Source organism: Heptranchias perlo, chromosome 5, assembly GCF_035084215.1.
Source record: "Heptranchias perlo isolate sHepPer1 chromosome 5, sHepPer1.hap1, whole genome shotgun sequence".
In the NCBI taxonomy this organism is placed as follows: domain Eukaryota; kingdom Metazoa; phylum Chordata; class Chondrichthyes; order Hexanchiformes; family Hexanchidae; genus Heptranchias; species Heptranchias perlo.
Genome location: NC_090329.1, coordinates 64,087,434 through 64,115,093, shown reverse-complemented (window position 1 = coordinate 64,115,093; position 27,660 = coordinate 64,087,434). Strand labels below are relative to the sequence as shown.

Genomic DNA, 27,660 nt, shown 5'->3' with positions numbered 1-27,660 from the left:
GAGTCCACTCAGGCACGATGGGCAGTATACTTTTATGATTCTAACGAATTCAGGAATCTGGACTCAACCTGACTCCAGAGTGGAGTGGAGTGAGACTCCATCCTCCGTGACTCCGGATTTACACGAACCAGCCTCAGTGCAAAGCCTTCCCTTCAAAGCGACACTGGGCTGGACGCAGCCTATGGGGGTGATCGCTCCGACTGTCTGCCTCTCTTCCGCGGCACTCTCCGCGCCCGGGTGGCCCTGGGGAAAGAGCACGGGGTGTCTGCCTGTAGGTTTGAGGCTTTCCGCGACTGGTGGACACCGCAGGGACTGGAGTGGATATTCGATAAGGGCAATGGGATTTTGGTTTAATTTGGTTGTGGAAAAAAAAATTGGTAGCACTTTAGTAGGATTTTGAGGTTCTTGACACTGGAGCAACCCGGTGTCTTTTTTTACGGGTTTCAATCAAATATTTCAAAGTAACACTGTAATTGCAGTGTAAATGCGCCCCGATAGCATCAAAAAAAACCTCAACGTTAAACTGTTAAAGCAACTTTGTAAAAATGAATATGATTTCAAGATTTTAAAGCTCACAATGGCGAGGCTGCTCTGACACTAGATCAGTTATCCTGACATCATAAATAATTACTCAGTACGGAATATAAAACACATTTTTGTCATATTTGTTAAATCCCGGCACCTCTGGCAAAAAAAAGCTGTCACACATAAACCCGCCCTCTTTGCCTCCTCCACAGCGACTCTTGTCCAGTTAAGTCCGGTGGCTGTTTGTCGGGTTTTCGCACTGATTTGAGCACCAGTGACAAATGTCGAGTTTGAGAGCAGTGAGTGCGTTAATCGAAAGCTCCCTCGCGGTAGGTACCTGCACCACAACCAGGTGCCTTTCCAAACTGGGAATTTGTTTTTAAAATTTCTACACTCCGGGGAAGGCGGAAAGAAATCTTCGTATTTTATAACGTTGCTGATAGCAAGTAGCAGGTTTTGGAGAAACACGAACGATGATGTGCAAATTAACCACATAACGTGGGGAAACCGCGCTGTTGATACAGTAGTATCGTTTTTTTTATTCGTTTCAGTGCGATTAGGTGACTTTATTACGTTAACAAATTTGGATAAATGTAGACGTGAATCGCCATCGCACGGGGATAGTCCGAGATCATTCATGGCAGCGTGTTTTTTTTTCTGGGGGGGGGGGGAGGTGGAAGAGGGGCGATTTAAAGTCACGAAGGGGCCCACTTTCCCCTCACTCACAGCTTCGGTGCACTCGATCTGAAACGGAGCGTGAACTGTGATATTGCCCGAGGCCTCGATCCTCTTCAAGCTCATGTTGCGCAGCCGCAGCGCGCCGTGCGCATCCTCCGCCCTGTCACAGCCTCGCGCCGGGAGGACCAACCGTCCCGCGCCGGACCAACCGTCCCGCTCAGTGCCGCCGTCCCGCGCCGGACCAACCGTCCCGCTCAGTGCCGCCGTCCCGCGCCGGACCAACCGTCCCGCTCAGTGCCGCCGTCCCGCGCCGGACCAACCGTCCCGCTCAGTGCCGCCGTCCCGCGCCGGACCAACCGTCCCGCTCAGTGCCGCCGTCCCGCGCCGGACCAACCGTCCCGCTCAGTGCCGCCGTCCCGCGCCGGACCAACCGTCCCGCTCAGTGCCGCCGTCCCGTCAGCTCTTGCTTGTACCGATTCATAGTTACATTTAACGTGCTTCTCTGTCGTTTTTGACACCAGTTGCAGCTGAGAAGTAAGATTAGGATATTTGTTTGGCTGAGTTTTTTTTAAAAATGTGAACTGGATTCTTCCGCCTGCGGTATCATTGATAAACAATAGTGAAAATGTCTCGTTTCTATGGCGACGCGGCTTTTTCATCGACTTGAGAGCGACGCTTTTGTGATTGACAGGCACAACGACCAATGGCATCGCAAAAGTGCGTCAATGACGGTTTAGACTATAATGACGCCTCTCTTATTACGCCCGGAGTGTGAGAGAGGCGGGACCTGGTCGCGGCCGCGGGTTGACGGAGCTGCGGGGTTTCGCTCATCTGCCGCTTGGTCTGATGTCGTCGTGCTGTCTTCTTGTTTCTTTTGTCGCATCCTCCTTCCGCTGCTCTCCTCAGGCTGGGCTCCGAAGACTAGGACCCTAGCCCATGAGCCCCGAACGGGCGGGGGGAGGTATCGGGGAGGAGTCACTGAATGGCGATCAGGGACAGGGACCCTGGCTAATTTTCCCCCTTCCCTAATGCAGGGCACTGAGGTCAGTCGCAGCCCCTACTGCCGTGCTGGCTGAGACGAGAAGCAACCATCAGAGCCGTTCTGTACAGCTCAGCACCACACCAGGTGGTATATTGCATTGCTGTATTGATTGGTTTCTATAGCTAGGTTATTGGGTTTGACACAGTGCTAATCAGGTCACGTCTCTGTATTGATCTCTTTATCACTGTGTCATTTTTTTCTCTTTACTGCTTTCCAAAACTGATAGCCAATGATCAACACCATTCTCCAGCCCTCTCCATTACCCCTCCCCCCAGCATGTTCTTGGACAATTATTGAGGAGGAACATTAATGATAATTCAGAGCCAACAAGTTCAATGAAGTGTCAGCTTGGCTCCGTTGGTACCACTTTCACATTGGAATCAAAAGGGTGTGGGTCCAAACCCCAGTTCAAGACTTGCTCATTGACTATTTAAACATAGTCCTATGGATGTGGTACATTGTTTGAAGTAGTGACCTTTGGTTGACAGAACAGCAACAATAATAAACTTGCATTTATATAGTACCTTTTTAATATAGAACATCCATAACAGTTCACAGGATAATAAAGAAGGCTGAGCATAAATGGGGAAGTTGACCAAAAACATGGTTGAATAGATGGGTTTTGAGAAGGCACTTAGAGACAGGGAGAGAGGAAGCATAGCAAGGGTTTTAGAGCGAGTTCTACAGAGTAAGTCTGAGACAACTGAAAGCTCTGCTGCTGATGGTTGAATGCTGGGATGGTGGAATGCACAGAAGACCAAAGATGGAGGATTGAAGAGATATGGGTGGAGGAGATCATGGAGTTAGCGTGGGACAAGACCGTGAAAGGAGATGGCTGGGCTTTCTCTTGTTCTTATGGTCATTACCTGCCACTTATGTGGTGCAAATGTTTCCTGCCACTTGTCAGCTCAAGTCTGGATGATATCCAGGTCCTGCTGTAGGCTGGCATGAGTTGCTTCAATAATGGGAGGAGCCCACTGCTGATCTCTCAAGACAGAGAGAAGGTCATTGTTGAAGGAGCTGAAGATGGTTGGGCAATGGACACTTCCCTGAGGAACTCCAGCAGTGATGTCCTGGGGCTGTGATGACTGGCCTTCGACATCTATGACCATCTCCCTTTGTGTTCATTTCTATGATTGATTGAATGATGAATGGAAATTTTGCCAATCATCTTAAAACTATGCCCTCTGGTTCTTGACCCTTCCGCCAATGGGAACAGTTTCTCTCTACTCAGTCCAGACCCTTCATGATTTTGAATACCTCGATCAAATCTCCTCGCAACCTTCTCTGTTCCAAGGAGAACAACCCCAGCTTCCCAAGTCTATCCACGTAACTAAAGACCCTCATCCCTGGAATCATTCTAGTAAATCTCTTTTGCACCCTCTCTAAGGCCTTCACATCTTTCCTAAAGTGCGGTGCCCAGAACTGGACACAATACTCCAGGTACTTTATCAAACGCCTTTTGAAAGTCCATGTACACCACATCAACTGCATTGCCCTCATCTACCCTCTCTGTTAACTCATCAAAAAACTCTATCTGGCTAGTTAAACACAATTTGCCTTTAATAAAGGCAAATTAGGCTTTCCGTAATCAATCGACACTCGTCCAAGTGACTGTTAATTCTGTCCCGGATTATCGTTTCTAAAAGTTTCCCCACCACCGAGGTTAAACTGACTGACCTATAGATGGTTACTATAATACTATATGGTTACACTATCATTTTCCAGAGAGAAAGGTGTTAAAAAGTTAATTTCTGCAAATGCTAGAGAAAATGATGCCCAAGAACCCAAACCTGGCAATGAAAATAACATAGGTTAAAATAAACTATTGTCTTAGCTTTTGATGTTTGGAATTACTGTATAGTGTTATGTTTGCTTTGTCTTAACAGGATAAATTAAAAATGAGTGAGTACCAGAATTTGTTGACTGAGTCCCTTCTTGCAACAAATCATGTTCAAGACTGCGCAATTTTAAAGTTGAAATCTGCCTCAGTGTTGACAGCCTCCAAAGGATTCAGAGTAAGAATGTTGCACTTGTTATATTTTTGGTGATGATTTCAATACCTTCAGCTTGTAATGTCTGTTTTGGTCATCAAGAGAATAAATCTCATGGGGTCCAGCAGGGGCAGATTAACTGCACCTGGAGGGTGTGAGATTCTTTGAGATTCTCACGAGAAAAAGGGAGGTGTGGATAATACAGCACTATGGAACCATTCACAGGGGCACTCGGTAAATCTCTCAATTTCCTATGTGGCCAGTCCGTCCCTGGGTTCCAGTGATATGCTGAGCTGCATGAGAATTGGAAATGGCTTAGGGAGATTTACTGGGACTCGTGTACACCCAACTGATACCCCGAATTGTGACTATGACAACAGGACCTTTGGTGCAGATTAAAAAGCACACAACCAAGAAAGAGTGCTCCCTATTTCTGTCATTAGGACTGGGCACGGAAACCGCAACATCAAAGGACCCAGCTACAGGATGAGACCGAGATGAATGCATGGCTCAAAGATTGGTGTGGGAGAAGTGGGTTTCGATTCATGGGGCACTAGCACCAGTACTGGGGAAAGAGAGAGCTGTTCCGTTGGGACGGGCTTCACCTGAACCATGCTGGGACCAGTGTTCTGGCAAACCGAATAACTAGGGCGGTAGAGAAGGCTTTAAACTAAATAGAGGGGGGGAGGGCTCAGGTGCGGCAAAGTTTAGATTGATAAAGAGAAAAGGCAAGGAAGTAGTACAGGAAAGTGATGGGGGTAATGATAAACAGAGTGTGTCAGGAAGGGACAGAGCGTACAAACATAAGATTGCACTAGCAAATGGGGCTGGGGTAGGAAAGAATGGTAAAAAGACAAAATTAAAGGTTCTTTATCTGAATGCACGCAGCATTCGTAATAAGATAGGTGAATTGACAGCACAAATAGAAACAAATGGGTATGATCTCGTGGCCATTACAGAGACGTGGTTGCAAGGTGACCAAGGTCGGAAGCTAAATATTCAGGGTTATTTAACATTTCGGAAGGATAGGAAAAAAGGTAAAAGTAGTGGGGTAGCTGTGTTAATAAAGGATGAAATTGGTATAATAGTGAGAAATGATCTTGGCTCAGAAGATCAAGAGGTCGAATCAATTTGGGTGGAGGTAAGAAATAGCAAGAGAAAGAAATCACTGGTGGGAGTAGTGTATAGGCCCCCTAACAGTAGCTAGACTGTAGGGCAAAATATAAATCAGGAAATAAGGGGGGCTTGTAAAAAAGGTAATGCAATAATCATGGGCGATTTTAACGTTCACATAGATTGGACAAATCAAATTGGCAAAAAAAGCCCTGAGGAGGAGTTCATAGAGTGTATTAGGGACTGTTTCTTAGACCAATACGTTGGGGAACCAACCAGGGAACAGACCATTTTGGATCTGGTAATGGGTAACAAAACAGGATTAATTAATGATCTCAAAGTAAAGGATCCCTTGGGAAGCAGTGATCATAACATGATAGAATTTCACATCCAGTTTGAGAGTGAGGATCTTGGGTCTGAAACTACTGTATTAAACTTAAATAAGGGCAATTATAAAGGAATGAGGGTGGAATTGGCTAAAGTGGACTGGGTAAACAGATTAGATGGTATGATGGTGGATAAGCAATGGCAAACATTTAAAAAGATATTTTATGATTCGCAACAAAAATATATCCCTGTGAGGAGGAAAGACTCCACAAAAAGGGTGAACCAACCATGGCTAACTAAGGAAGTAAAGGATGGTGTCAGGTCAAAAGAAACAGCATTCAACATGGCAAAGATTACTGGTAAGCTCGAAGATTGGGAAAACTTTAAAAACCAGCAAAGGATGACTAAAAGAATAATAAAGTGGGAGAAAATAAATTATGATAGTAAACTAGCAAGAAATATAAAAACTGACAGTAAAAGCTTCTACAAGTATATAAAAAGGAAGAGGGTAGCTAAAGTAAACATTGGTCCCTTAGAGGATGAGACTGGGGAAATAATAATGGAAAACAAGGAAATGGCAGAGGAATTGAACAGATATTTTGTATCACAGTAGAAGACATGAATAACATACCAATAATAGTAGAAAATCAAGGGGCAAAGGGGAGGGAGGAACTAAAAACAATCACTATCACTAGAGAAAAAGTACTAGGTAAACTAATGGGTCTAAAGGCTGACAAGTTCCCTGGATCTGATGGCTTGCATCCGAGGGTCTTAAAGGAAGTGGCTACAGAGATAGTGGATGCATTGGTTGTAATCTTCCAGAATTCACTAGATTCTGGAAAGATCCCAGCAGATTGGAAAACCGCAAACGTAACACCCCTATTCAAGAAGGGAGTGAGACAGAAAGCAGGTAACTATAGACCAGTTAGCCTAACATCTATCATTGGGAAAATGCTAGAATCCATTATTAAGGAAGTAGTAGCAGGACATTTGGAGACTAATAATACAATCAAGGAGAGTTAACATGGTTTTATGAAAGGGAAATCATGTCTGACAAATTTATTAGAGTTCTTTGAGGAAGTAATGGGCAGGGTGGATAAAGGGGAACCAATGGATGCAGTATATTTGGATTTCCAAAAGGCATTCGATAAGGTGCCACATAAAAGATTACTGCACAAGATAAGAGCTCATGGCGTTGGGGGTAATATACTGGCATAGATAGAGGATTGGCTAACTAACAGAAAACAAAGAGTCGGGATAAAAGGGTCATTTTCAAAATGCCAATCTGTAACTAGTGGGGTGCCACAGGGATCAGTGCTGGGGCCTCAACTATTTACAATATGTATCAATGACTTGGATGAAGGAACAGAGTGTCTTGTGGCCAAATTTGCTGATGATACAAAGATAGGTGGAAAAGCAAGTTGCGATGAGGACACAAAGGGCCCGATTTTACCAGGGGTGCGGGTTGGCAGCGGGTGGTCAGGCGGGCTCGAGGAAAACGCGCCGGCCAAATTGAGTGCGTTGCGCACGCGGGATGATTGATGTAATTAGCCGGCAGTTACGGGTTCCGCGCTTCTCAGCTGCGTGCTGGCAGCCTGCGCATGCGCATTGACGTCTGAGCGATGGTTGCGCTCTATTTAAAGGGGCAGTCCACCAAAGCCCCTCCAGCCACAAACTACACTCCATCAAGGATGGAGGAGCACAGGGGTAAGGCTGCTCCCCGTTTCATGGACCACGCCCTCCAGGTGCTGCTGGACGGGGTCCGCATGAGGAGGGAGACGCTGTTCCCCACGGATGGAAGGAGGTGCCCTGCCAGCGCCACCAAGAGGGCATGGGAGGAGGTGGCCGCGGAGGTCACAAGCAGGGGAAACACCACCCGTACTTGGATTCAGTGCCGCAAGAGATTCAATGACCTCACCAGGTCCGGAAAAGTGAGTACACTAACGCACTCTGCGTCACTCCGTCTTCCACATCACCTCAAACACCTCACAATCCCATCTCCACTGACAGCACTGCGCTCCCGCACCAATCCTCACAGCCACCCAACTATCAGCCTCACAGTGCCTGCACGTACCCACCGTCCCTGTCCCCACTCGACCACTACCACACACCCCAATGCCCATACAATGGGATGGCCATGTGGCACACGCATCCTCCCATCCACCTGGCACACGCTCAACCCAATCACACCAATGCTTGAAGCGTCTCACATTGTAATCATCACTCAATAACGTTTTTGTGTTTTGCCCTCACAGGAGAAGAGGGCCAGGAACGCACGCGATAGGGCACGCACCGGAGGGGGCCCGCCACACGAGGTGGCCCTGACAGACGCCGAGGTCGAGGCACTGGAGATCAGCCGCACGCTGCATTGCCTGTCGATGGCGGATGGCGAGTCTGGTTCTGGCGAAACGGCCGGTAAGGGAAAGCTGGCACTCATCACTCATGATCGTGAATGATCTTAGCATCACATGGCATATGCCGCACCGCCACATTTGGTCACATGCCTGATATTTCCCTCTGTTCTCTTGCAGGACCGTCTGCGATCGACGTCTCGGTTGAGGGCGATTCCTCAGAGGACATGCCCGTCTCTGAGGGTGCATCGTCACACATGAGCCTTGCATCGACCAGCGCAGATACACACACCTCGGTGGGCCCCCCCCCTTAGCTAGTTGGGATTGCACATGGTGAGTCACCGCGCACACGTGAGCATGAGCAGACCCTGGTGGCAGGGTCAGCCGCGGAGGGTCCGCGTCGGTGGGAACACTCTTCTCCAGTCTTTGCTCAGCCGGACCCAGATGCTGAACCCAGGGGGCCACCTGTCAAAAGGAGAGTCGTCGAGGGGCACCAGAACATTGCTGAGGTACTGGGAGAGGTGCCACGCGCACTCTCCACAATCGCACAGAGGATGGAGGAGTCCAACTCCTGCATGAGGGGAATGGTGGCACAGGTGCAGGAGGGTATCGCCGAGATAGTGTCGCAGGGACGTGAAGGCATCTCTGAGATAGTGTCGCGGGTAGGTGTGGGAACGTCTGCGGTGGAGGACAGGCTAGCCTCCCTCGAGCGTCACGCACAGCTCACCAATGAGTCCATCCAGGCCCTCACAACGGCTGTTCGGATTCAGGGTGAACAACATTCTGCCGCCATCAACAGGTTGACAGATACATTGGAGGTGGCCTTGCAAGGTCTCACCCACGTCATCCAAACTGCCGTCCAGCAGGGTGGAAGGGGTGATGTGGGCCTTGGCCATGAGAGGGAAGATGGTGAACGGGGAAATGGAAGTGTGGACGCTACTCAAGGCGCCCCCAAGTCTCACCCGTTGCCCCCCTCTCAACCAGTGCCCGCAATAGTCCATCCTCTCCAGGTGGCCGAGTCTGCCCCTGCACAGGTGCAGGAGGAGCAGTCTGTGGAGGTGCCCTCACGGGCACCGAAACCCAGGGGGCGTCGGCCCAAAGCATCTACCCGGTCAGGGCACGAACAGGAGCAACCTGCCACCACCTTTGCTGGAGCCACAGGGGTAGCACCACGTAGGGGGTCCCGAAAACAAACGCCTAAAGTTCCGTGAGCACACAGGGATTGCACCAGGGTGTTTGTCTTTTTTTGTTTTTTAATTTTCCACTCTTTGAATGTCACCACAAAATAAACTCACTTTTTCTCACCAATGCTGCCACCTCTTGTCCATAATTCTGCGGCTTGTGCAATATGTCCCTTCCGTGCGCCTCATCATGACGACGACCACCCCGTCCCACCCATTGGGCATAATCCAGTGGGTGCAGGTGTACAGGCACCACTCTTCTGTGACGAGCATGCAGGTGAGCCGGTGTTCGACGCATGGGTCGTTCCTCCTCCTCTTCCTCCTCCTCCTCTTCCTCCTCCACCTCCTCCTCATTGTCGTCCTCAATGTGGGTGGCGGGTGTGCATGGGGCCTCCTCCAGCGGCACCCCTCTCTGTAGTGCCATGTTATGCAGGGCACAGCAGACAACTATAATTCGTCCCACTCTGAATGGCGTGTATTGGAGTGCTCCCCCGGAACGATCAAGGCACCTGAAGCGCATCTTGAGCAGCCCTATAGCCTGCTCAATTGTAGACCTGGTAGCAATGTGGCTGTCATTATACCGACGCTGTGGCTTGGTAATGGGGTTCCTCAGAGGTGTCATAAGCCACGTGTGCAGGGGATATCCCTTGTCGCCGAGGAGCCAGCCGTTGCCGGCGTTGGGTGCGTGGAAGAGGGGCGGGACGGTGGACTCCCTGAGGACGAAGGCATTGTGGCAGCTGCCAGGGTATCTGGCGCACACGTGTAGGAATCTCTGGCGGTGGTCACAAATGAGCTGGGCGTTCATGGAGTGATACCCTTTCCTGTTGATAAACAGCCCTGGCTCATGTGGAGGTGCCCGTATTGCTATGTGGGTGCAATCGATTACACCCTGCACCCGTGGGAAGCCAGCCACAGCATGGAATCCAACCGCCCTCTCCGTCTGGCTGCGCTCATCCATGGCGAAGTTGATGTAGGTCGAGGCCCTGCGGAACAACCCATCGGTGACCTGCCTTATGCACGTGTGCAGACGACTGACAGACCCCGGTGATGTCCCCCGTGGCACCCTGGAAGGATCCGGTGGCGAAGAAGTTGAGGGCAGTGGTGACTTTGACGGCGACGGGTAAGAAGATGCTGCTTGGTCCATCCGGGAGCAGCTCGTCATTGAGGAGGCTGCAGATGTCGGCGACTACCTGGCGAGTGACTCTGAGCCTCCGTATGCACTGCTGCTCAGAGAGGTCCATGAAGCTGAGCCTCGGTCTGTAGACCCTGTGCGGAGGGTAGTGCCTCCTGCGACGCATCTCTCTCTGCGGATGCCCTCCATCCTGCTGTGCAGGTGGATGTGCCGCAGCACCGTGTTGTGGGGATGCACGTCTCTGAGGCGGACGGCGTGGACTGCGAGGCTGCTGAGGCTGGTCATGCTGTTCGTCCTCCAAGGATGTCAACGCAGCACCCATCTGGCAGGTTTAGGTTTGCGGGGTTGTGCACGCTAGAAAAGTGTGTCCTCGCACAGGGGTTGGACTTCCACGCCGGTGAATCTTCTTGCTTGGAGGAGGGTGGTGGAGGGCAGGCGTTGCCCAATGTTACGGAGTGTCCTCTTGCGTTGGTGAAGGCTCTCCCCCCCCCCCCCCCCCCCCCCACCTGTGGAATGCACCTTGGCAGCTGCCACAGGCTGCTGGCTGCAACACGTCTGTTGAGAGTGTGAGTGTTTCCCCCAGTATGGGAAACAGTCTCATTTCACTGTAAAATCCCACACCTGTTAAATAAACAGCTCAATCAGGTCATTTAATGACCTGAAATACCAAGATAAATACACTCAAGTGGAACCCCGCTGGCTTTAATTGCCTGCGGGATTCCCACCAGCGGGGCCAACGCACGCATCCCCGCACGTCAGCGCGCAACCCGGAAGTGGGCAGGATTGAGGCACGATCCGGTCCCGCTCCTCGAAACCGGGATTTTAGAGGCCCCCCCGCCGAGAACGCACCCGGGACCGGGTGCTAAAATCGGGCCCAAAGTGTCTGCAAAGGGATATTGACAGGTTAAGCAAATGGGCAAAAATTTGGCAGATGGAATATAATGTGGGAAAATGTGACGTCATCCACTTTGGGAGGAAAAATAAAAAAGCAAAATATTATTTGATTGGAGAAATACTACAAAATGCTGCAGTACAGAGGGATCTGGGTGTCATTGTACATGAAACACAAAAAGTCAACATATGGGTGCAGCAGGTAATCCGGAAGGCAAATGGAATATTGGCCTTTATTTCTAAAGGGATGGAGTATAAAAGCAGGGAAATCATGCTACAACTGTACAGGGTGCTGGTGAGACCACACCTGGAGTACTGCATACAGTTCTGGTGCCCTTATTTAAGGAAGGACATACTTAAATTGGAGGCAGTTCAGAGAAGGTTCACTAAATTGATTCTGGTTATGGAAGGGTTGTCTTATGAGAAAAGATTGAACAGGTTGGGTCTATACTCATTGGAGTTTAGAAGAATGAGAGGAGATCTTATTAAAACATACAAGATTCTCAGAGGACTTGATACGTTAGATGCTGAGAGGATGTTACCCCTCATGGGGGAATCTAAAACTAGGGGGCATAGTCTCAGAATAGAGGGTCACCCGTTTAAGACGGAAATGAGGAGGAATTTCTTCTCTTAGAGGGTTGTGAATCTTTGGAATTCTTTACCCCAAAAAGCTGTGGAGGCTGAGTCATTGAATACATTCAAGGCTGAGTTAGACAATTTTTTGATCAGCAAGGGAGTCAAAGGATATGGGGAAAGGGCAGGAAAGTGGAGTTGAGGTAAAAATCAGATCAGCCATGATCTCATTAAATGGTGGAACAGGCTCGAGGGGCCGAATAGCCTACTCCTGCTCCTATCTCTTATGGTATTATGGAGAGACTCCTCACACTTTAAGAGCATAAGAAGTAGGAGTAGGCCATGTGGCCCCTCGAGCCTGCTCTGCCATTCAATAAGATCATGGCTGATCTTTGACCTCAACTCCACATTCCCACCATATCCCCAAATCCCTTGATTCCCTTAGAGTTCAAAAATCTATCAATCTCAGGCTTGTATATACACAACGACAGAGCAGCCACAGCCCTCTGGGGTAGAGAATTCCAAATATTCACGACCCTCTGAGTGAAGAAGTTCCTCCTCATCTCAGTCCTAAATGTCCGACCCCTTATCCTGAGACTATGTCCCCTAGTTCTAGACTCTCCAGCCAGGGGAAACATCCTCTCTGCGTTTACCTGTCAAGCCCTCTCAGAATCTTTTATGTTTCAATGAGATCACCTTTCATTCTTCTAAACTCCACTAGATTGAGTAGCCCATTCTACTCAATCTATCCACATAGGACAACCCTCTCATCCCAGGAATCAATCTAGTGAACCTTTGTTCCACCTCCTCTCAGGCAAGGATATCCTTCCTTAGGTAAGGAGACCAAAACTGCACATAGTACTTCAGGAGTGGTCTCACCAGAGCCCTGTACAATTGCAACAAGACTTGCTTATTCTTGTACTCCAACCCCTTTGCAATAAAGGCCAACATACCATTTGTCTTCCTAATTGCTTGCTGTACCCTTTAATGAACATGAGACAGATTGCAATATAAACATGATCAAATCTTAGTATAGAAATAATGATGATGCGACAAAATTAGTGCAGTTGAGTTGTGCTTTGTTACCATTTCACTGTTATCACAAGGGAGCAGACTAAGAGCACTGCACAGCATTTAGAGCTGAAGTCACTTAATAGTTACAGTTTGTGTGTATATGGGTTAGATTGGGATTAAAAGTGTAGGGTTGTATTTTTTGTTTGTGGTAGGACATTAATGTGGGATGCGGGTTATTATGAAATAAACTGACCCTACTACTGCTACTTCTGAGTGTAGTTTTATTTACACTATAATACTGCATAGAATGTCATTGTATTATGTGAAGAAGAAAACATTTGCTCCAAGTCTTGTTTCACACATCCATTACTCTGTGGGGAAAAATATCTTCTAACTTCTAGTTTTGTTTGAGGTTTTGTAATTTTAAATGTGTCCTCTAGTTCTGCAAGCATAGTCCAAGTTTTTTTTTTGTTTTTATTTTCTGTTGGCACTTAGGTTCTCATAAGCTTATATGCCAATTGCTTTAGTTTCTTTTTGGTCCCCAGCAAAACTACTGCTACTAATATGATTCCCAATGTGTCACCCTAAATATACAAGATACTTGCAGTAGAGCTTTGGACAAGTTGGAGTTTATGGCAGGTGGAAGTTAGGAGACCAGCAAGGAGAGAATTGAATAATGAAATCTGGAGGTGACGAGCTCATGTATAAGGATTTTACTGGTGGGAGAGCTGAGGTACAGGTGGAGGTAGGCAGTGTTGCAGAGTTACAAATAAGCGGTCTTGGTGATGGATAGAATGTGGGATATAAAGCCCTGTTCAAGGTCAAACAATACGATAAGGTTACAAGGCATCGTCAGTAGTTTCAAACACTGTTCAAGGAGCAATAACAATTCGGTTCATGTCTTTGCCTAGGGTCTTCATAGTGCTGATAGAAGGGTGGGAGCTGGACCGGAAGAATTTGAACAGGGCATTTTGGGTAAGATGGGCATAGAGTTGGAAGACAATGACACTTGCAAGGATTGTAGAGAAACAGGGAAGTCAGAGGTGGGGCAGTAGTTGGAGGGGATGGGTGGGTTGAGGGTGGGTTTTTAAGGAGGGTAGTGTTGATGGTGGTTTTGAAGGTACAATGCCTGTGGAGAGAAATCTATTGACAATGTCAGCGGCACTGCACAAAAAAGGCATGTTGAGGGTGATCAACAACAGTGTACACTGGCCACATCCACCAAGATGCACAATCACATCTGCTGACTTTAGCACACCTAGCTGGCAATGACCATGGAGAACCATCTTCACTGATACGCAGTTTGTTGCTTCCACCATTTATGTGCGCCATGCAGTTGTCCAAATCTGCATCTGAACTTATTCTAATGAACTCACCTTGGAAAATTGGGTGGAAAGAGCAAACCTCTGTTTATGTCAATGAAAAAACGGTTTCTAATCATATGGGTGTAAACTGCACCTATGCAGGAAAATCTGAGCTGCTGTGGGCATATTGATTAATAACAGATTCCAGGTCACTTTTACAATGTATGACTGAAATATTCAGCAGTCACACATTGTGTTATACTGTACTTAACCAAACGTGTATCAAATTAAGGCATGTTTGTTAACAACAGATTTCAGTTATATGAAAAATTGTTTCTAATAACTTGAAACTCTTTGTTTTCGTTAGTTGGAACCACAGGAAACTCAAGCCCTCCTGAATGCTTTCAAGCAGCCAGGCAACATCCGAGAAGATGGCCTTTACTTTAAGAATATAAACTACAAATGTGTCCGAGCAGATAAGAATTCAGTGTACGGTAAATATGTAAGCTAAGATATTATTTATATTAAAATAGTAGGCACATACTCAGTTTGTTTGTGTTCATCTATTTATGGATTTTAAAGTACTTACTGTCCTTTTATGCGCCTTTCTATGAACGGGTTGTGTTCTAAGATTGATATTGATCTGAATGAGAAATATTTGAGGAAAATAACTGCAAAAAGGTGTGAATGAACTGCTAATGTCTATTAAGTTTAAAATGAAAAGAGTAGAGAAATTGAGTTATATTTAGTGCTGTACTTTTGAGTCTTTTATTCAGGGCATGTCTGTGAGTCAGCAAACCTTTTTTGTAGTGCTGCTTTAAAACTGTTATTGAATTATGAATTAAGCTGTTTAATAACTGGATGCTGGTTTCTTTGAACAGAATGATAAGGGCCTGGTGATGGTAAAGACAGGATCATATATTATCTGTGCCACTTACACTAAGGGGATGTATCCAAGTGTGTGTGTTGAAGCTGTGGAGAAATTTGGTGAGTATTGGGAAACTGAGTATGTAAAACAACTGAAAGATTGGATTTAGCTGAGACTGTAAGAAGTGTAGGCCCTGATTTTTCACCGTAAGTGCTGCAATAGCAACACTAGAATTACAAAAATTGACTTATCATTGATATCTCACCTGAGGCCCTCCCACTGTGGTTTTCAAGCAGGCCTTAATTTAGGTGGCCAGTGCTCCTGGCAACCTTGAAGCCAACATTAAATTTAAGTTATTTGGCAGCTTTGTGGCTTTGGCTTTCCTATAATTCCTATCCCTGATCCTTGCTCAAATGCCCACTCTTCCCCCATATTGGTCCATTCCTCCTCTTTAATCCATTGTTACAGGCCCACATACTATGGCTGCCTTGTCATGTTTTATATCCTCCCAAAATGACAAGCTACCTATCAGTACTGGAAACGTGTGGGCAGCTCACCAGTGGAATGCAAATGAGGTCTGATCATCAAAATGGTTCCGGCCTCTTGGTGATGACATCGATCACACGTTCCATTTGCTTTGCCCATCTGATATATGCCAAAGATGAAAATTAAGCACGTAATGTCTTTATCTGATGTAGTATATGATCTGTTTTAATCAGTGGTTTTTGTATGAAATGGCTGAAACTATAAATTCATATATAATTCAACACTTTTGGCTTCAAGGTCACAGCTTGATGAATTTTGATTTACTGAAAGTGTGTTCCCATACCCCAAAGGCTGATATTTGCTGGTTATCACTCAGCTTAGCATTGCCTTGATACGTCTTAAGGTGCAGGCGTGAGTCAGCAAGCAAGTGATGGAGCAGGTTTTTGATGGCTATTAAAATGGAAGGTGATGCCGTATGAGGTGGTTGTGAAGTGGTTAACCTTCTCTGACATTTAATGGCACCATCCCCATAGAGCCAAGTTTCAGGATGCAGCTGACCATTACTGTCATGGTTTGTGCTAGTCCTTTGCTGCATGATACCGGCTGGAATACTTGCTTCAGGTGAGAAGCTCTGCAATTGGGTATGGTAGTGTAGTGGTTATGCTACTGGAATGGTAGTCCAGACACCTGTACTAATGAGAGTTCAAATCCCACCATGGCAGTTTGAGAATTTGGAATTCAGTTTTAAAAAGAAAATCTGGAATAAAAAGCTGGTATCAATAAGACTGATCAGGAAGCTACTGGATTGTCATAAAAACCCTACTGGTTCACTAATGTCCTTTAGGGAAGGAAACCTGCCATCCTTACCCAGTCTGGCCAATATGTGACTCCAGTCCCACACCAACGTGGTTGACTCTTAGCTGCCCTCTGAAATATCCTAGCAAGCCACTCTGTTGTATCCAGAACAACTATGGATGGGCAATAAATACCGGCCTTGCCTGCAATGCCTATGTCCTGAGAATGAATTGATTTTAAAAAATTATCTTTCTGATGATCCAGACCTTGTGAAATCAGATCTTCACGGTCATTGCCAGGTAAGTGTGTCAGGGCCTGCAGATGTGGTTGGTGACATTTTGGTGGGTGTGGCCAGTCATAGTATTGTGGTTGTTGATCACAGTTGTCATGTCATATCATGCAGTGTCATTGAAAGCATGCCATGGAAGGAAGCATCCAACATTATAGTGAGTCAGTCATGCACATCTGTTAATGGTGCCATTCGGGATCTGCTGTCCCAGCTATCTTTGGGAATAGAAGTACATTGTTAATTCTCATTGAGAAATGTTGATTTACCAGTAAATGAGAAAGCTAATCCACTGATCATCTGCCAAAGTGAGGTATGTCCACTTCTGTCTGCAGATGCAGCTGTGCAGATAATGGTGGCTGGGCAGAGGGCACCTCTCATGCGGCACAATCTGCCTGGCATTCCTTCATATGTCCTTTTTCCTTTAGACACCGCAGAAGGAAGGAAACCTATTGGTGACAGTTTTTGCGCTGGGACAAAAAAAGTTGGAGCAATTGGCACAGAGCGTTGTGATAGTCTAAGCACCAGTGGGAAAATACAAAAAAAGGAAGAAAACTTGTTAAGAAATAACTAAAAATATCATTTACCTTAACATTATTGTGTCTGTTCCATAACCTTCTTTATACTATTCCAACAAGGAGAGAAACATTGCTTAATTTAGAAAATGGAAATATTGATCGAGTTCACTGTAGGAAAGGAATTGCTTCTGAAAAAATTGCAGAACTTAAGTCACTGGGGCTTGCTGGCATAGACACTAGACTATTAAGAGAGGAGATGGCAAAGGCTCTGGTCACAATTTTAAATCCTCAAATATTCAAATTGTGTCGTGGACTTGACAGCAGTAGATGTTCAAGACAGGAGAAATGGATAAACCGATAACCATGGAAACTATATAAATTAGTTAGTCTAACATCAGTTGTGGGCAAACTCTTAGAATACATCATTTGAAATTAACTTAGTGAGCATTTAGAAATGCATCGGTTAACCAAGGACATCCACCATGGATTTCTTAAAGGCAAGTTGTGTTTAGAAAATGTAATACTTTCTTGAATGAATGAGCAATTGAATGCATAAAAGGAGTGCAGTAGATTTAGTGTACATAGATTTTCAGAACGTAGGAATAGGAGTAGGCCATTCAGCCCCTCGTGCCTGCTCTGCCATTTGATAAGGTCGTAGCTGATCTGTGATCTAATTCCATGGGCTCGATATTACCAGGGCTGCGGGTTTACGGCGGGGGGGCTATTGGGCGCATGGGTAACGCGCCCAGTGAAATCAGTCTGCCCCGCGCGCGATCGCAGCCTAATTGGAGCCACTTACCTGTTCTTCCGGGCGGACTGCGCATGCGCAGTAAGGTCTGTCAGCTGGAGGAGCTCTATTTAAAGGGGCAGACCTCCACCGACAGATGCTGCAACAAATAGGAAAAAATACAGCATGGAGCAGCCCAGGGGGAAGGCTGCTCCCAGGTTTAATGATGCCTCACTCCAGGTATCATTAGATGGGGTGAGGAGGAGGGGGAGGACAGAGATCATCCCCCCCAGCGGGCGGGAGGAAGCGGCCTGCCTCTGCCACCAAGAAGGCCTGGCTCGAGGTAGCAGAGGAGGTCACCTGCACCACCAACATATCGCCCACCTGCATACAGTGCAGGAGGCGCTGCAATGACCTAAGTAGGTCAGTCAAAGTGAGTACACTTACTCATTCCCCTACACTCCGACTGCCACATCACCGCCCCCACCTCACATCTCCTGCACTGCCAACACTACTCTGTCACATCATCCTTCATACCCACTCAAACCTCATCCTCATCTTACCTGCACTTACTCACCTCACCAGTACTCATCCCGCCACTACCACTCAACCCAATCCTCATACAATCATACAATCTTATGGCTCTATCTCATACTCACCCTCTCATGCATCTCTTTCACAGTCAGCCTCACTCAACCTGCAGGAGTTCCTCAGGGCAGTGTCCTAGGCCCAACCATCTTCAGCTGCTTCATCAATGACCTTCCCTCCATCATAAGGTCAGAAATGGGGATGTTCGCTGATGACTGCACAGTGTTCAGTTCCATTCGCAACCCCTCAGATAATGAAGCAGTCCGAGCCTGCATGCAGCAAGACCTGGACAAGATCCAGGCTTGGCCCATAAGTGGCAAGTAACATTCGCGCCAGATAAGTGCCAGGCAATGACCATCTCCAACAAGAGAGAGTCTAACCACCTCCCCTTGACATTCAACGGCATTACCATCGCCGAATCCCCCACCATCAACATCCTGGGGGTCACCATTGACCAGAAACTTAACTGGACCAGCCATATAAATACTGTGGCTACGAGAGCAGGTCAGAGGCTGGGTATTCTGCGGCGAGTGACTCACCTCCTGACTCCCCAAAGCCTTTCCACCATCTACAAGGCACAAGTCAGGAGTGTGATGGAATACTCTCCACTTGCCTGGATGAGTGCAGCTCCAACAACACTCAAGAAGCTCGACACCATCCAAGATAAAGCAGCCCGCTTGATTGGCACCCCATCCACCACCCTAAACATTCACTCCCTTCACCACCGGCGCACTGTGGCTGCAGTGTGCATCATCCACAGGATGCACTGCAGCAACTCGCCAAGGCTTCTTCGACAGCACCTCCCAAACCCGCGACCTCTACCACCTAGAAGGACAAGGGCAGCAGGCACATGGGAACAACACCACCTGCACGTTCCCCTCCAAGTCACACACCATCCCGACTTGGAAATATATCGCCGTTCCTTCATTGTCGCTGGGTCAAAATCCTGGAACTCCCTTCCTAACAGCACTGTGGGAGAACCGTCACCACACGGACTGCAGCAGTTCAAGAAGGCGGCTCACCACCACCTTCTCGAGGGCAATTAGGGATGGGCAATAAATGCCGGCCTTGCCAGCGACGCCCACATCCCGTGAACGAATAAAAAAAAAACCTGTGCTGCAGCCACAGGGCATGCATCACATATGTGCAGTAGGAGACGTAAGGCAAACATGTTGTGAGCATGAAGGGGATGCACAAGGGTGTTTGAGGGTTTGTCATGGTTTTTACTTATATTTAATTTCTGATCAACTCACATCACATATTATATTGGCACCATTACTGCCACATCTTTGCGAATCTTGTCTGGTTTGTGCAATAATGCCCTTTCCTGAGGATCACAATGAAGACCCACACCTGATGCCACCCATTGTGTCACTGCAAAGTGGGTGTAGGTGTATTTGCAGGGCTCTTTTGTGGAGACGACCGAGAGACGTCGGTGATGTCCCCGGTGGGACCCTGGAAGGATGCGGAGAAGTTGTTGAGGGCAGTGGTGACTTTGACAGCGACAGGTAAGAAGATGGTGCTCGGGCCAGCTGGGAGCAGCTCGGCATGAAGGAGGCTGCAGATGTCCACGACTACATGTCGAGTGACTCTGAGCCTCCGTGTGCACTGCTGCTCAGAGAGGTCCAGGAAGCTGAGCCTCGGTCTGTGGACCCTGTGGCGAGGGTAGTGCCCCCTGCGACGCATCTCTCTCTGCGGTCACCCTCCCTCCTCCTGTGCAGGTGGATGTGTCACAGCACTGTGTTGTGGAACTCCACGTGTCAAAGGTGGACGGCTTGGCCGGCGAGGCTGGTGATGCTGTTCGCCCTCTGAGGAGGTCATGACTCAGCTATGGCGGCCCCCATCCAGAAGATGTACATCTGAGGGGGTCTGAAAGGTAGGTACATGTCTCTGGACCCCGGGGTAAGTATGCAAGTTGGTGAATTTGATTGTCAGGAGGAGGGTGGTGGAGGCCAAACTTTGTCCCAAGTGACAGAGTGGCCTCCTGCAATGTGTGAGGGTCTCCCCCCACCACCTGTCAAATGGACCTTTGCAGCTGCCACAGGCTGATAGCTGCAACATGTCCATTCCAACTGGGTTTCCCCCAGTATGGGAAACAGTCCCAGTTGTTTCTAAAATCCCACCCCTCCTGATATATTCCCTTAATCAGGTCTGTTGATGACCTGAAATAGCAAGGTAAATACTCTCAAGTGGCACCCCGCTGGCTTTAATTGCATGCGGGAGTCCCATATGCGAGGGCTGCGCGTGCACGTCGGCGGGTCTGTGGGGAACCCGGAAGTGGGTGGGTTGGAGCCGGGCTCCCGACCCGCTCCGGGATTCCCCGATTTTCGGAGCCGCCCCCTCCCCCCAGGAACGCACCTAATAGCAGGTGCTAAAATAGAGCCCCATATACCTGCCTTTGGCCATATCCCTTAATACCTTTGGTTGCCAAAAAGCTATCTATCTCAGATTTAAATTTAGCAATTGAGCTAGTATCAATTGCCATTTGCGGAAGAGAGTTCCAAACTTCTACCACCTTTTGTGTACAGAAATGTTTTCTAATCTCACTCCTGAAAGGTCTGGCTCTAATTTCTAGACTATTCCTAGAATCCCCAACCAGCGGAAATAGTTTCTCTATCCACCCTATCTGTTCCCCTTAATATCTTATAAACTTCGATCAGATCACCCCTTAACCTTTTAAATTCCAGAGAATACAACCCCAATTTGTGTAATCTCTCCTCGTAACTTAACCCTTGAAGTCCGGGTATCATTCTAGTAAACCTACGCTGCACTCCCTCCAAGGCCAATATGTCCTTCCGAAGGTGCGGTGCCCAGAACTGCGCTCACTACTCCAGGTGCGGTCTAATCAGGGTTTTGTATAGCTGCAGCATAACTTCTGCCCCCTTGTACTCTAGTCCTCTAGATATAAAGGCCAGCATTCCATTAGCCTTACTGATTATTTTCTGCACCTGTTCATGACATTTCAATGATAGAAGTTTACAACATGGAAACAGGCCCTTCGGCCCAACATGTCCATGTCGCCCAGTTTATACCACTAAGCTAGTCCCAATTGCCTGCACTTGGCCCATATCCCTCTATACCCATCTTACCCATGTAACTGTCCAACTGATGTATGTACCTGAACCCCTAAATCCCTTTGGACATCCACTGTTTTTAACTTTTTACCATTTAGAAAGTACCCTGTTCTATCCTTTTTGATCCAAAGTGGATGACCTCACATTTGTCTACATTGAATTCCATTTGCCACAGTTTTGCCCATTCACCTAATCTATCAATATCCCTTTATAATTTTATGTTTTCATCTACACTGTTTACAATGCCACCAATCTTTGTGTCATCGGCAAACTTAGATATGAGACTTTCTATGCCATCATCTAAGTTGTTAATAAATATTGTGAATAATTGAGGCCCCAAGACAGATCCCTGCCGGACTCCACTAGTCACATTCTGCCAATGTGAGTACCTACCCATTATCCCTACTCTCTGTCGCCTTTCGCTCAGCCAACCTCCTAACCAAGTCCGTACTTTTCCCTCAATTCCATGGGCTTCTATCTTAGCTAACAGTCTCTTATGTGGGACCTTATCGAATGCCTTCTGGAAGTCCATATAAATAACATCCATTGACATTCACCTGTCCACTACTTTAGCCACCTCTTCAAAAAATGCAATCAGGTTTGTCAGGCACGAATTTAACCCGGAAAAGTGCGAGGTGATGCACTTTGGACGGACTAACAAGGCAAGGGAATACACAATGAATGGGAGGACCCTAGGCAAGACAGAGGGTCAGAGGGATCTTGGTGTGCAAGTTCACAGATCCCTGAAGGCGGCGGAACAGGTAGATAAGGTGGTAAAGAAGGCATATGGGATACTTGCCTTTATTAGCCGAGGCATAGAATATAAGAGCAAGGAGGTTATGATGGAGCTGTATAAAACACTGGTTAGGCCACAGCTGGAGTACTGTGTGCAGTTCTGGTCGCCACACTACAGGAAGGATGTGATCGCTTTGGAGAGGGTGCAGAGGAGATTCACCAGGATGTTACCAGGGCTGGAGCGCTTCAGCTATGAAGAGAGACTGGGAAGATTGGGTTTGTTTTCCTTGGAGCAGAGGAGACTGAGGGGGGACATGATTGAGGTGTACAAAATTATGAGGGGCACAGATAGGATGGATACTAAGGAGCTTTTTCCCTTCGTTGAGGGTTCTATAACAAGGGGTCATGGATTCAAGGTAAAAGGCGGGAGGTTTAGAGGGGATTTGAGAAAGAACTTTTTCACCCAGAGGGTGGTTGGAGTCTGGAACTCACTGCCTGAAAGGGTTGTGGAGGCAGGAACCCTCACAACATTCAAGAAGCATTTGGATGAGCACTTGAAATGCCATAGCATACAAGGCTACGGACCAAATGCTGGAATATGGGATTAGAGTAGACAGGGCTTGATGGCCGGCGCGGACACGATGGGCCGAAGGGCCTCTATCCGTGCTGTATAACTCTATGACTCTATGACTCTATGACCTACCTTTCACAAATCCATGCTGGCTCTCTCTGATTAACTGAAAATTCTCGAGGTGTTCTGTCACCCTATCCTTAATTATAGACTCCAGCAATTTCCCCACAACAGGTATTAGGCTAACTGGTCTATAATTGCCTGGTTTCCCTCTCTCTCCTTTCTTAAAAAGCAGAGTGACATGTGCAATTTTCCAATCTAGGGGGACAGTTCCTGAATCTAGAGAACTTTGGAAGATTATTGTTAGGGCATCTGCTATGTGCTCACCTACTTCCTTTAAACCCTGGGATGGAAACCATCTGGTCCTGGGGATTTGTCACTCTTTAGTGCTATTATTTTCTTCATTACTGTTGTTTTACTTATGTTAATTTTATTGAGCCCCTGTCCCCAATTCAGTATTAGTTTTCTTGTGATTTCCGGCATGCTATCCTTTTTTTTACTGTAAATACTGACGCAAAGTAATTGTTCAACATGTCTGCCATTTTCCCATTGTCAATGACAATATCCCCACTTTCAGTTTTTAAGGGGCCAACACTGCTCCTGACCAACCTCTTTTTCCTAATATAACTATAAAAGTTCTTTGTATTGGTTTTGATATCCCTTGCAAGTTTCTTTTCATACTCTCTTTTTGTAGCTCTTACTATCTGTTTTGTGACCCTTTGTTGATCTTTGTATCTTTCCCATTCGCCAGGATCTGTGCCATTGTTTGCCTTTTTGTATGCCCTTTCTTTGTGTCTTATACTGTCCCTTACCTCTTTAGTTGTCCATGGCTTTTTTTTTGGCAAGCCATTTGATAAAGTGTCTCACAAGAGACATGTTAGAAAAAATCAGGGATATGGTATGAGAGGAAATGTAGCAGCATGAATAGAAAGTCAGTAGAATCTCAAAAAGCCAAGAGCTAGGGTAGATGGGTGCTGCTCATACTGGAGAAGGATTGGAAGTGATATACCCCAGAGGTCAGTGCCAGCTTTTGCAAGAACAATTATTGCTATTTCAGTAAACACCGCTCCATAAAAACATGGGGCCAGAAATCGCTCCCGAAATAATGGAGGAGCTCAACAATCCTTTCCGATTTTAGTGGCGAATTGAAGGAGCAAGTTTCCGCGTTCGCACATGCACAGTGAAACGTGGAAATCCGGAACTTGTTCCTATTGGTTCGCTGGCGATATGACAGCTTCGAATTAAAGGGACATTGCACACTGCAATCAGAGAAATCATTGAAGAAGGGCCAACTTGCTTATCTGCCCAACTGGAAAGAAACCATTGGGTATGATAGCATAGTGGTTATGTTACTGGACTAGTGATCCAGAGGCCTGGAATAATATTCCGGAGTCATGAGTTCAAATCCCGCCACAGCAGCTGGAGAATTTAAATTCAATTAATTAAATAAAATCTGGAATAAAAAACCTAGTATCAGTAATGGTGGCCATGAAACTACCGGATTGTCGTAAAATCCCATCTGGTTCACTAATGCCCTTTAGGGAAGGAAACCTGCCATCTTTACCCGGTCTGGCCTATATATGATTCCAGATCCACAGCAATGTGGTTGATTCTTAATCACCCTCTGAAATGGCCAAGCAAGCCACTCAGTTGCTCACGAAGGCGGCTCACCACCACCTTCTCGAGCAATTAGGGATGGGCAATAAATGCTGGCCTTGCCTGCGAAGCCCACATGCCATGAACGAATAAAAAAAAATTATGCCACCAAACAGGTACGCTTAAAAATACCAGGTCTAAACTAAGTTTTAACAGCGCAGAAAGTCTTAATGACTGCCAAACAACTAAAAATTAACTTTTAAAAATGTGGAGTCTCATTACTCCTTATTTTAATAGTTTTTGGTCATTAAAAAAAAATTTTAATTAAAAAAATTTGATTTTTTTTTTACTTTTCCCTTCTGTCTTTTTAATTTAATACAATTATTTCTTTGAATTTTTATTAAAAAATAATTTTTTATTACAGTGACATACAGAATACTAACTTTAAATGAATGAAGTCTGCTTGCTTGCTTGAGCAATGCAGCCTGAATCTGTGGGCGTGACTGCTCTTCCTAAGTGGTTTTGTGGGCGTATCTTCTCCTCAGACATTTTTCCAGCCATGCGGCAACTCATGCTGCTCAGAGGCTGGGTTGATAGCGCACATTTTTTTTAAAAGTTCAAATTCAAGCAATTCGACACCGCAAAGCCCGCAGTAAGTAAATTCATTAATTTAATTTGCAAGAACGTCGGTGAGCATTGCCTCGCCGCTCTACACGATTTCTGGCCCATGATTTTTTTCAACTTTCTTTTTATCTTACTAGTCAAATTTCAAAAGAAGCATCAAATATAATTGGCACATTTTTAAAAGGATTTCAGCTTTCTCCAGTCAATGAGTCATAGAAAATACATAATTAACAGTCACTTGGATGAGTGTGGATTGATTAGGGGAAGTCAGCACGGATTTGTTAAAGGCAAATCATGTTTAACCAACTTGATAGAGTTTTTTGATGCGGTAACAGAGAGGGTAGATGAGGGCAATGCAGTTGATGTGTATATGGATTTTCAAAAAGCGTTTGATAAAGTGCCACATTTTTTTTTATTCGTTCATTGGATGTGGGCATCGCTGGCAAGACCAGCATTTATTGCCCATCCCTAATATGGTAGGTTTGCTATTAAGATTGCAGCCCATGGAATAAAGGGGGCAATAGCAACATGGATACAGAATTGGCTAAATGACAGGAAACAGAGAGTAGTGTGAACGGTTGTTTTTCGGACTGGAGGGAGGTGTACAGTGGTGTTCCCCAGGGGTCGGTGCTGGGACCACTGCTTTTCTTGATATATATTAATGACTTGGACTTGGGTGTACAGGGCACAATTTCAAAATTTGTAGATGACACAAAACTTGGAAGGGTAGTGAACAGTGAGGAGGATAGTGACAGACTTCAAGAGGATATGGACACGCTGGTGGTATGGGCGGACAAGTGGCAGATGAAGTTTAACGCGAAAAAATGCGAGGTGATGCATTTTGGTAGGAAAAATGAGGAGAGGCAATATAAACTAGAGGGCACAATTCTAAAAGGGGTAGAGGAACAGAGGGATCTGAGGGTATATGTGCACAAATCATTGAAGGTGGCAGGGCAGGTTGAGAAAGCAGTTAAAAAAGCATACGGGATCCTGGGCTTTATAAATAGATGTAAGGAATCTTACAACACCAGGTTATAGTCCAACTGTTTTATTTGAAAATCACAAGCTTTCGGAGGCTTTCTCCTTTGTCAGGTGAGCGAGCCACACTCGCTCACCTGACAAAGGAGAAAGCCTCCGAAAGCTTGTGATTTTCAAATAAAACAGTTGGACTATAACCTGGTGTTGTAAGATTCCTTACATTTGTCAACCCCAGTCCATCACCGGCATCTCCACATCATTTATAAATAGAGGCATAGAGTACAAAAGTAAGGAAGTCATGATGAACCTTTATAGAACACTCTTTCGACCACAACTGGAGTATTGTGTCCAGTTCTGGGCACCGCACTTTAAGAAGGATGTGAAGGCCTTAGAGAGAGTGCAGAGGAGATTTACTAGAATGATTCCAGCGATTAGGGACTTAAATTACGTGGATAGACTGTAGAAGCTGGGATTGTTCTCCTTGGAACAGAGAAGGTTGAGAGGAGATTTAATAGAGTATTCAAAATCATGAAGGGTCTAGACAGAGTAGATAGGGAGAAACTATTCCCATTGGCGGAAGGGTCAAGAACCAGAGGGCATAGATTTAAGGTGATTGGCAAAAGAACCAAAGGTGATATGAGGAAAAACATTTTTATACAGTGAGTGGTTAGGATCTGGAATGCACTGCCCGAGGGAGCGGTAGAGGCAAATTCAATCATGGCCTTCAAAAGGAAACTGGAAAAGTACTTGAAACGAAAAAATGTGCAGGGCTATGGGGATAGGGCAGGGTAGTGGGACTAGATGGATTGCACATGCATAGAGCCGGCGCGAACTCGATGGGCCAAATGGCCGCCTTCCGTGCTGTAACCTTTTTATGATTCTATTTTGCAAGTCCATGAATATTATAAACTGCAAAAACAATAGCAGTGCAACCTGCATAAACCAAAGTAAATATATTCATCTTACAAGAGTACAGTGTGATTATGTTGCTTTTGTGAAAAAAATAAATCATCTAACACCAATATGTTTCTTTATTTAAGGAGACTACTTTAAGGCAAAAGGTAAATGAAAGGATCAAAGACTGGCTTGTGGATTTATTGTTGAACACAGAAAAGCATAGAATGAGAAAAGGCCATTCGATGAATCATGTCTACTCCTTCCAAAGACCATGTACATCACGGACTCTACTGCACCCGTTTCTACAGCATACACACAGTGACCATTTCATCAGAAGATATGGAGGGCTTGTTATTGTTAAAATCTAACATGGTTTTTAAATCACCATAAGGAATCTGTTAAGAAGGACTTTTCTTATAAAAGTAGAATTCAAAAACTGGTGTAAAAATGCCACTTCTTCACACTGTTGACAAACAGAAGTTTCCTCAGAGACCAACTTCAGACTGGCACTCCTCTGTGTCTTCATATTCCTGTGTTAATTAAATTAATGCATTTTTTCAGAAAATCACATTATGGTTTGTGTTGCTTGTTATAATTGTTTTAACTGATTTCCATTAGCCTCTGATTTTAATTCTCGTACTTACTGTTTTCAAATTCAAAATGTTACAGCTACAAATTGTTATTTTAACTTGGAAGTGAATATTTTGTGTTAAAATATGAATTCAAAGGAGC

General features: G+C 46.1%; 2 protein-coding genes across 9 annotated transcripts in view; one reads left to right on the top strand and one right to left on the bottom strand.

Moving 5' to 3' along the window:
* fam228a (family with sequence similarity 228 member A) overlaps window positions 1-1,892 on the bottom strand; it is a 36,510-nt gene extending 34,618 nt beyond the window's left edge. The window contains exon 1 of one of the 5 annotated variants that reach the window (XM_067984505.1): window positions 1,252-1,892. In XM_067984505.1, coding sequence (XP_067840606.1) covers window positions 1,252-1,326 — 75 coding nt within the window. In that variant the 5' untranslated portion in view covers window positions 1,327-1,892. Of the gene's footprint in view, window positions 1-682; window positions 1,181-1,251 lie in introns of those variants that run through there. The other 4 variants (XM_067984508.1, XM_067984509.1, XM_067984506.1 and 1 more) reach the window with 4 other exon arrangements.
* pfn4 (profilin family member 4) lies at window positions 734-27,472 on the top strand. Of its 4 annotated transcripts, none has more exons than XM_067984510.1 (5): window positions 734-854; window positions 4,135-4,263; window positions 14,493-14,627; window positions 15,007-15,112; window positions 27,072-27,472. In XM_067984510.1, the coding sequence occupies exons 1-5, from the start codon at window positions 807-809 to the stop codon at window positions 27,098-27,100; spliced, it is 447 nt and encodes a 148-aa protein (XP_067840611.1). In that variant the 5' UTR covers window positions 734-806; the 3' UTR covers window positions 27,101-27,472. The 4 variants fall into 4 exon arrangements, with proteins under 4 accessions (XP_067840611.1, XP_067840613.1, XP_067840612.1 ...); XM_067984512.1 differs by lacking the exon at window positions 734-854 and adding an exon at window positions 1,364-1,737; XM_067984511.1 differs by lacking the exon at window positions 734-854 and adding an exon at window positions 1,947-2,329.
* The last annotated feature ends 188 nt before the right edge of the window (window positions 27,473-27,660 follow it).

Bases quoted from the DNA above. Each gene is read 5' to 3' on its own strand.
- pfn4 (XM_067984510.1), top strand. From the start codon at position 807: ATGTCGAGTTTGAGAGCAGTGAGTGCGTTAATCGAAAGCTCCCTCGCG. The intron at 4,264-14,492 runs GTAAGAATGTTG...TGTTTTCGTTAG, and splicing joins CAGCCTCCAAAGGATTCAGA to TTGGAACCACAGGAAACTCA. The intron at 14,628-15,006 runs GTAAGCTAAGAT...TTCTTTGAACAG, and splicing joins ATTCAGTGTACGGTAAATAT to AATGATAAGGGCCTGGTGAT.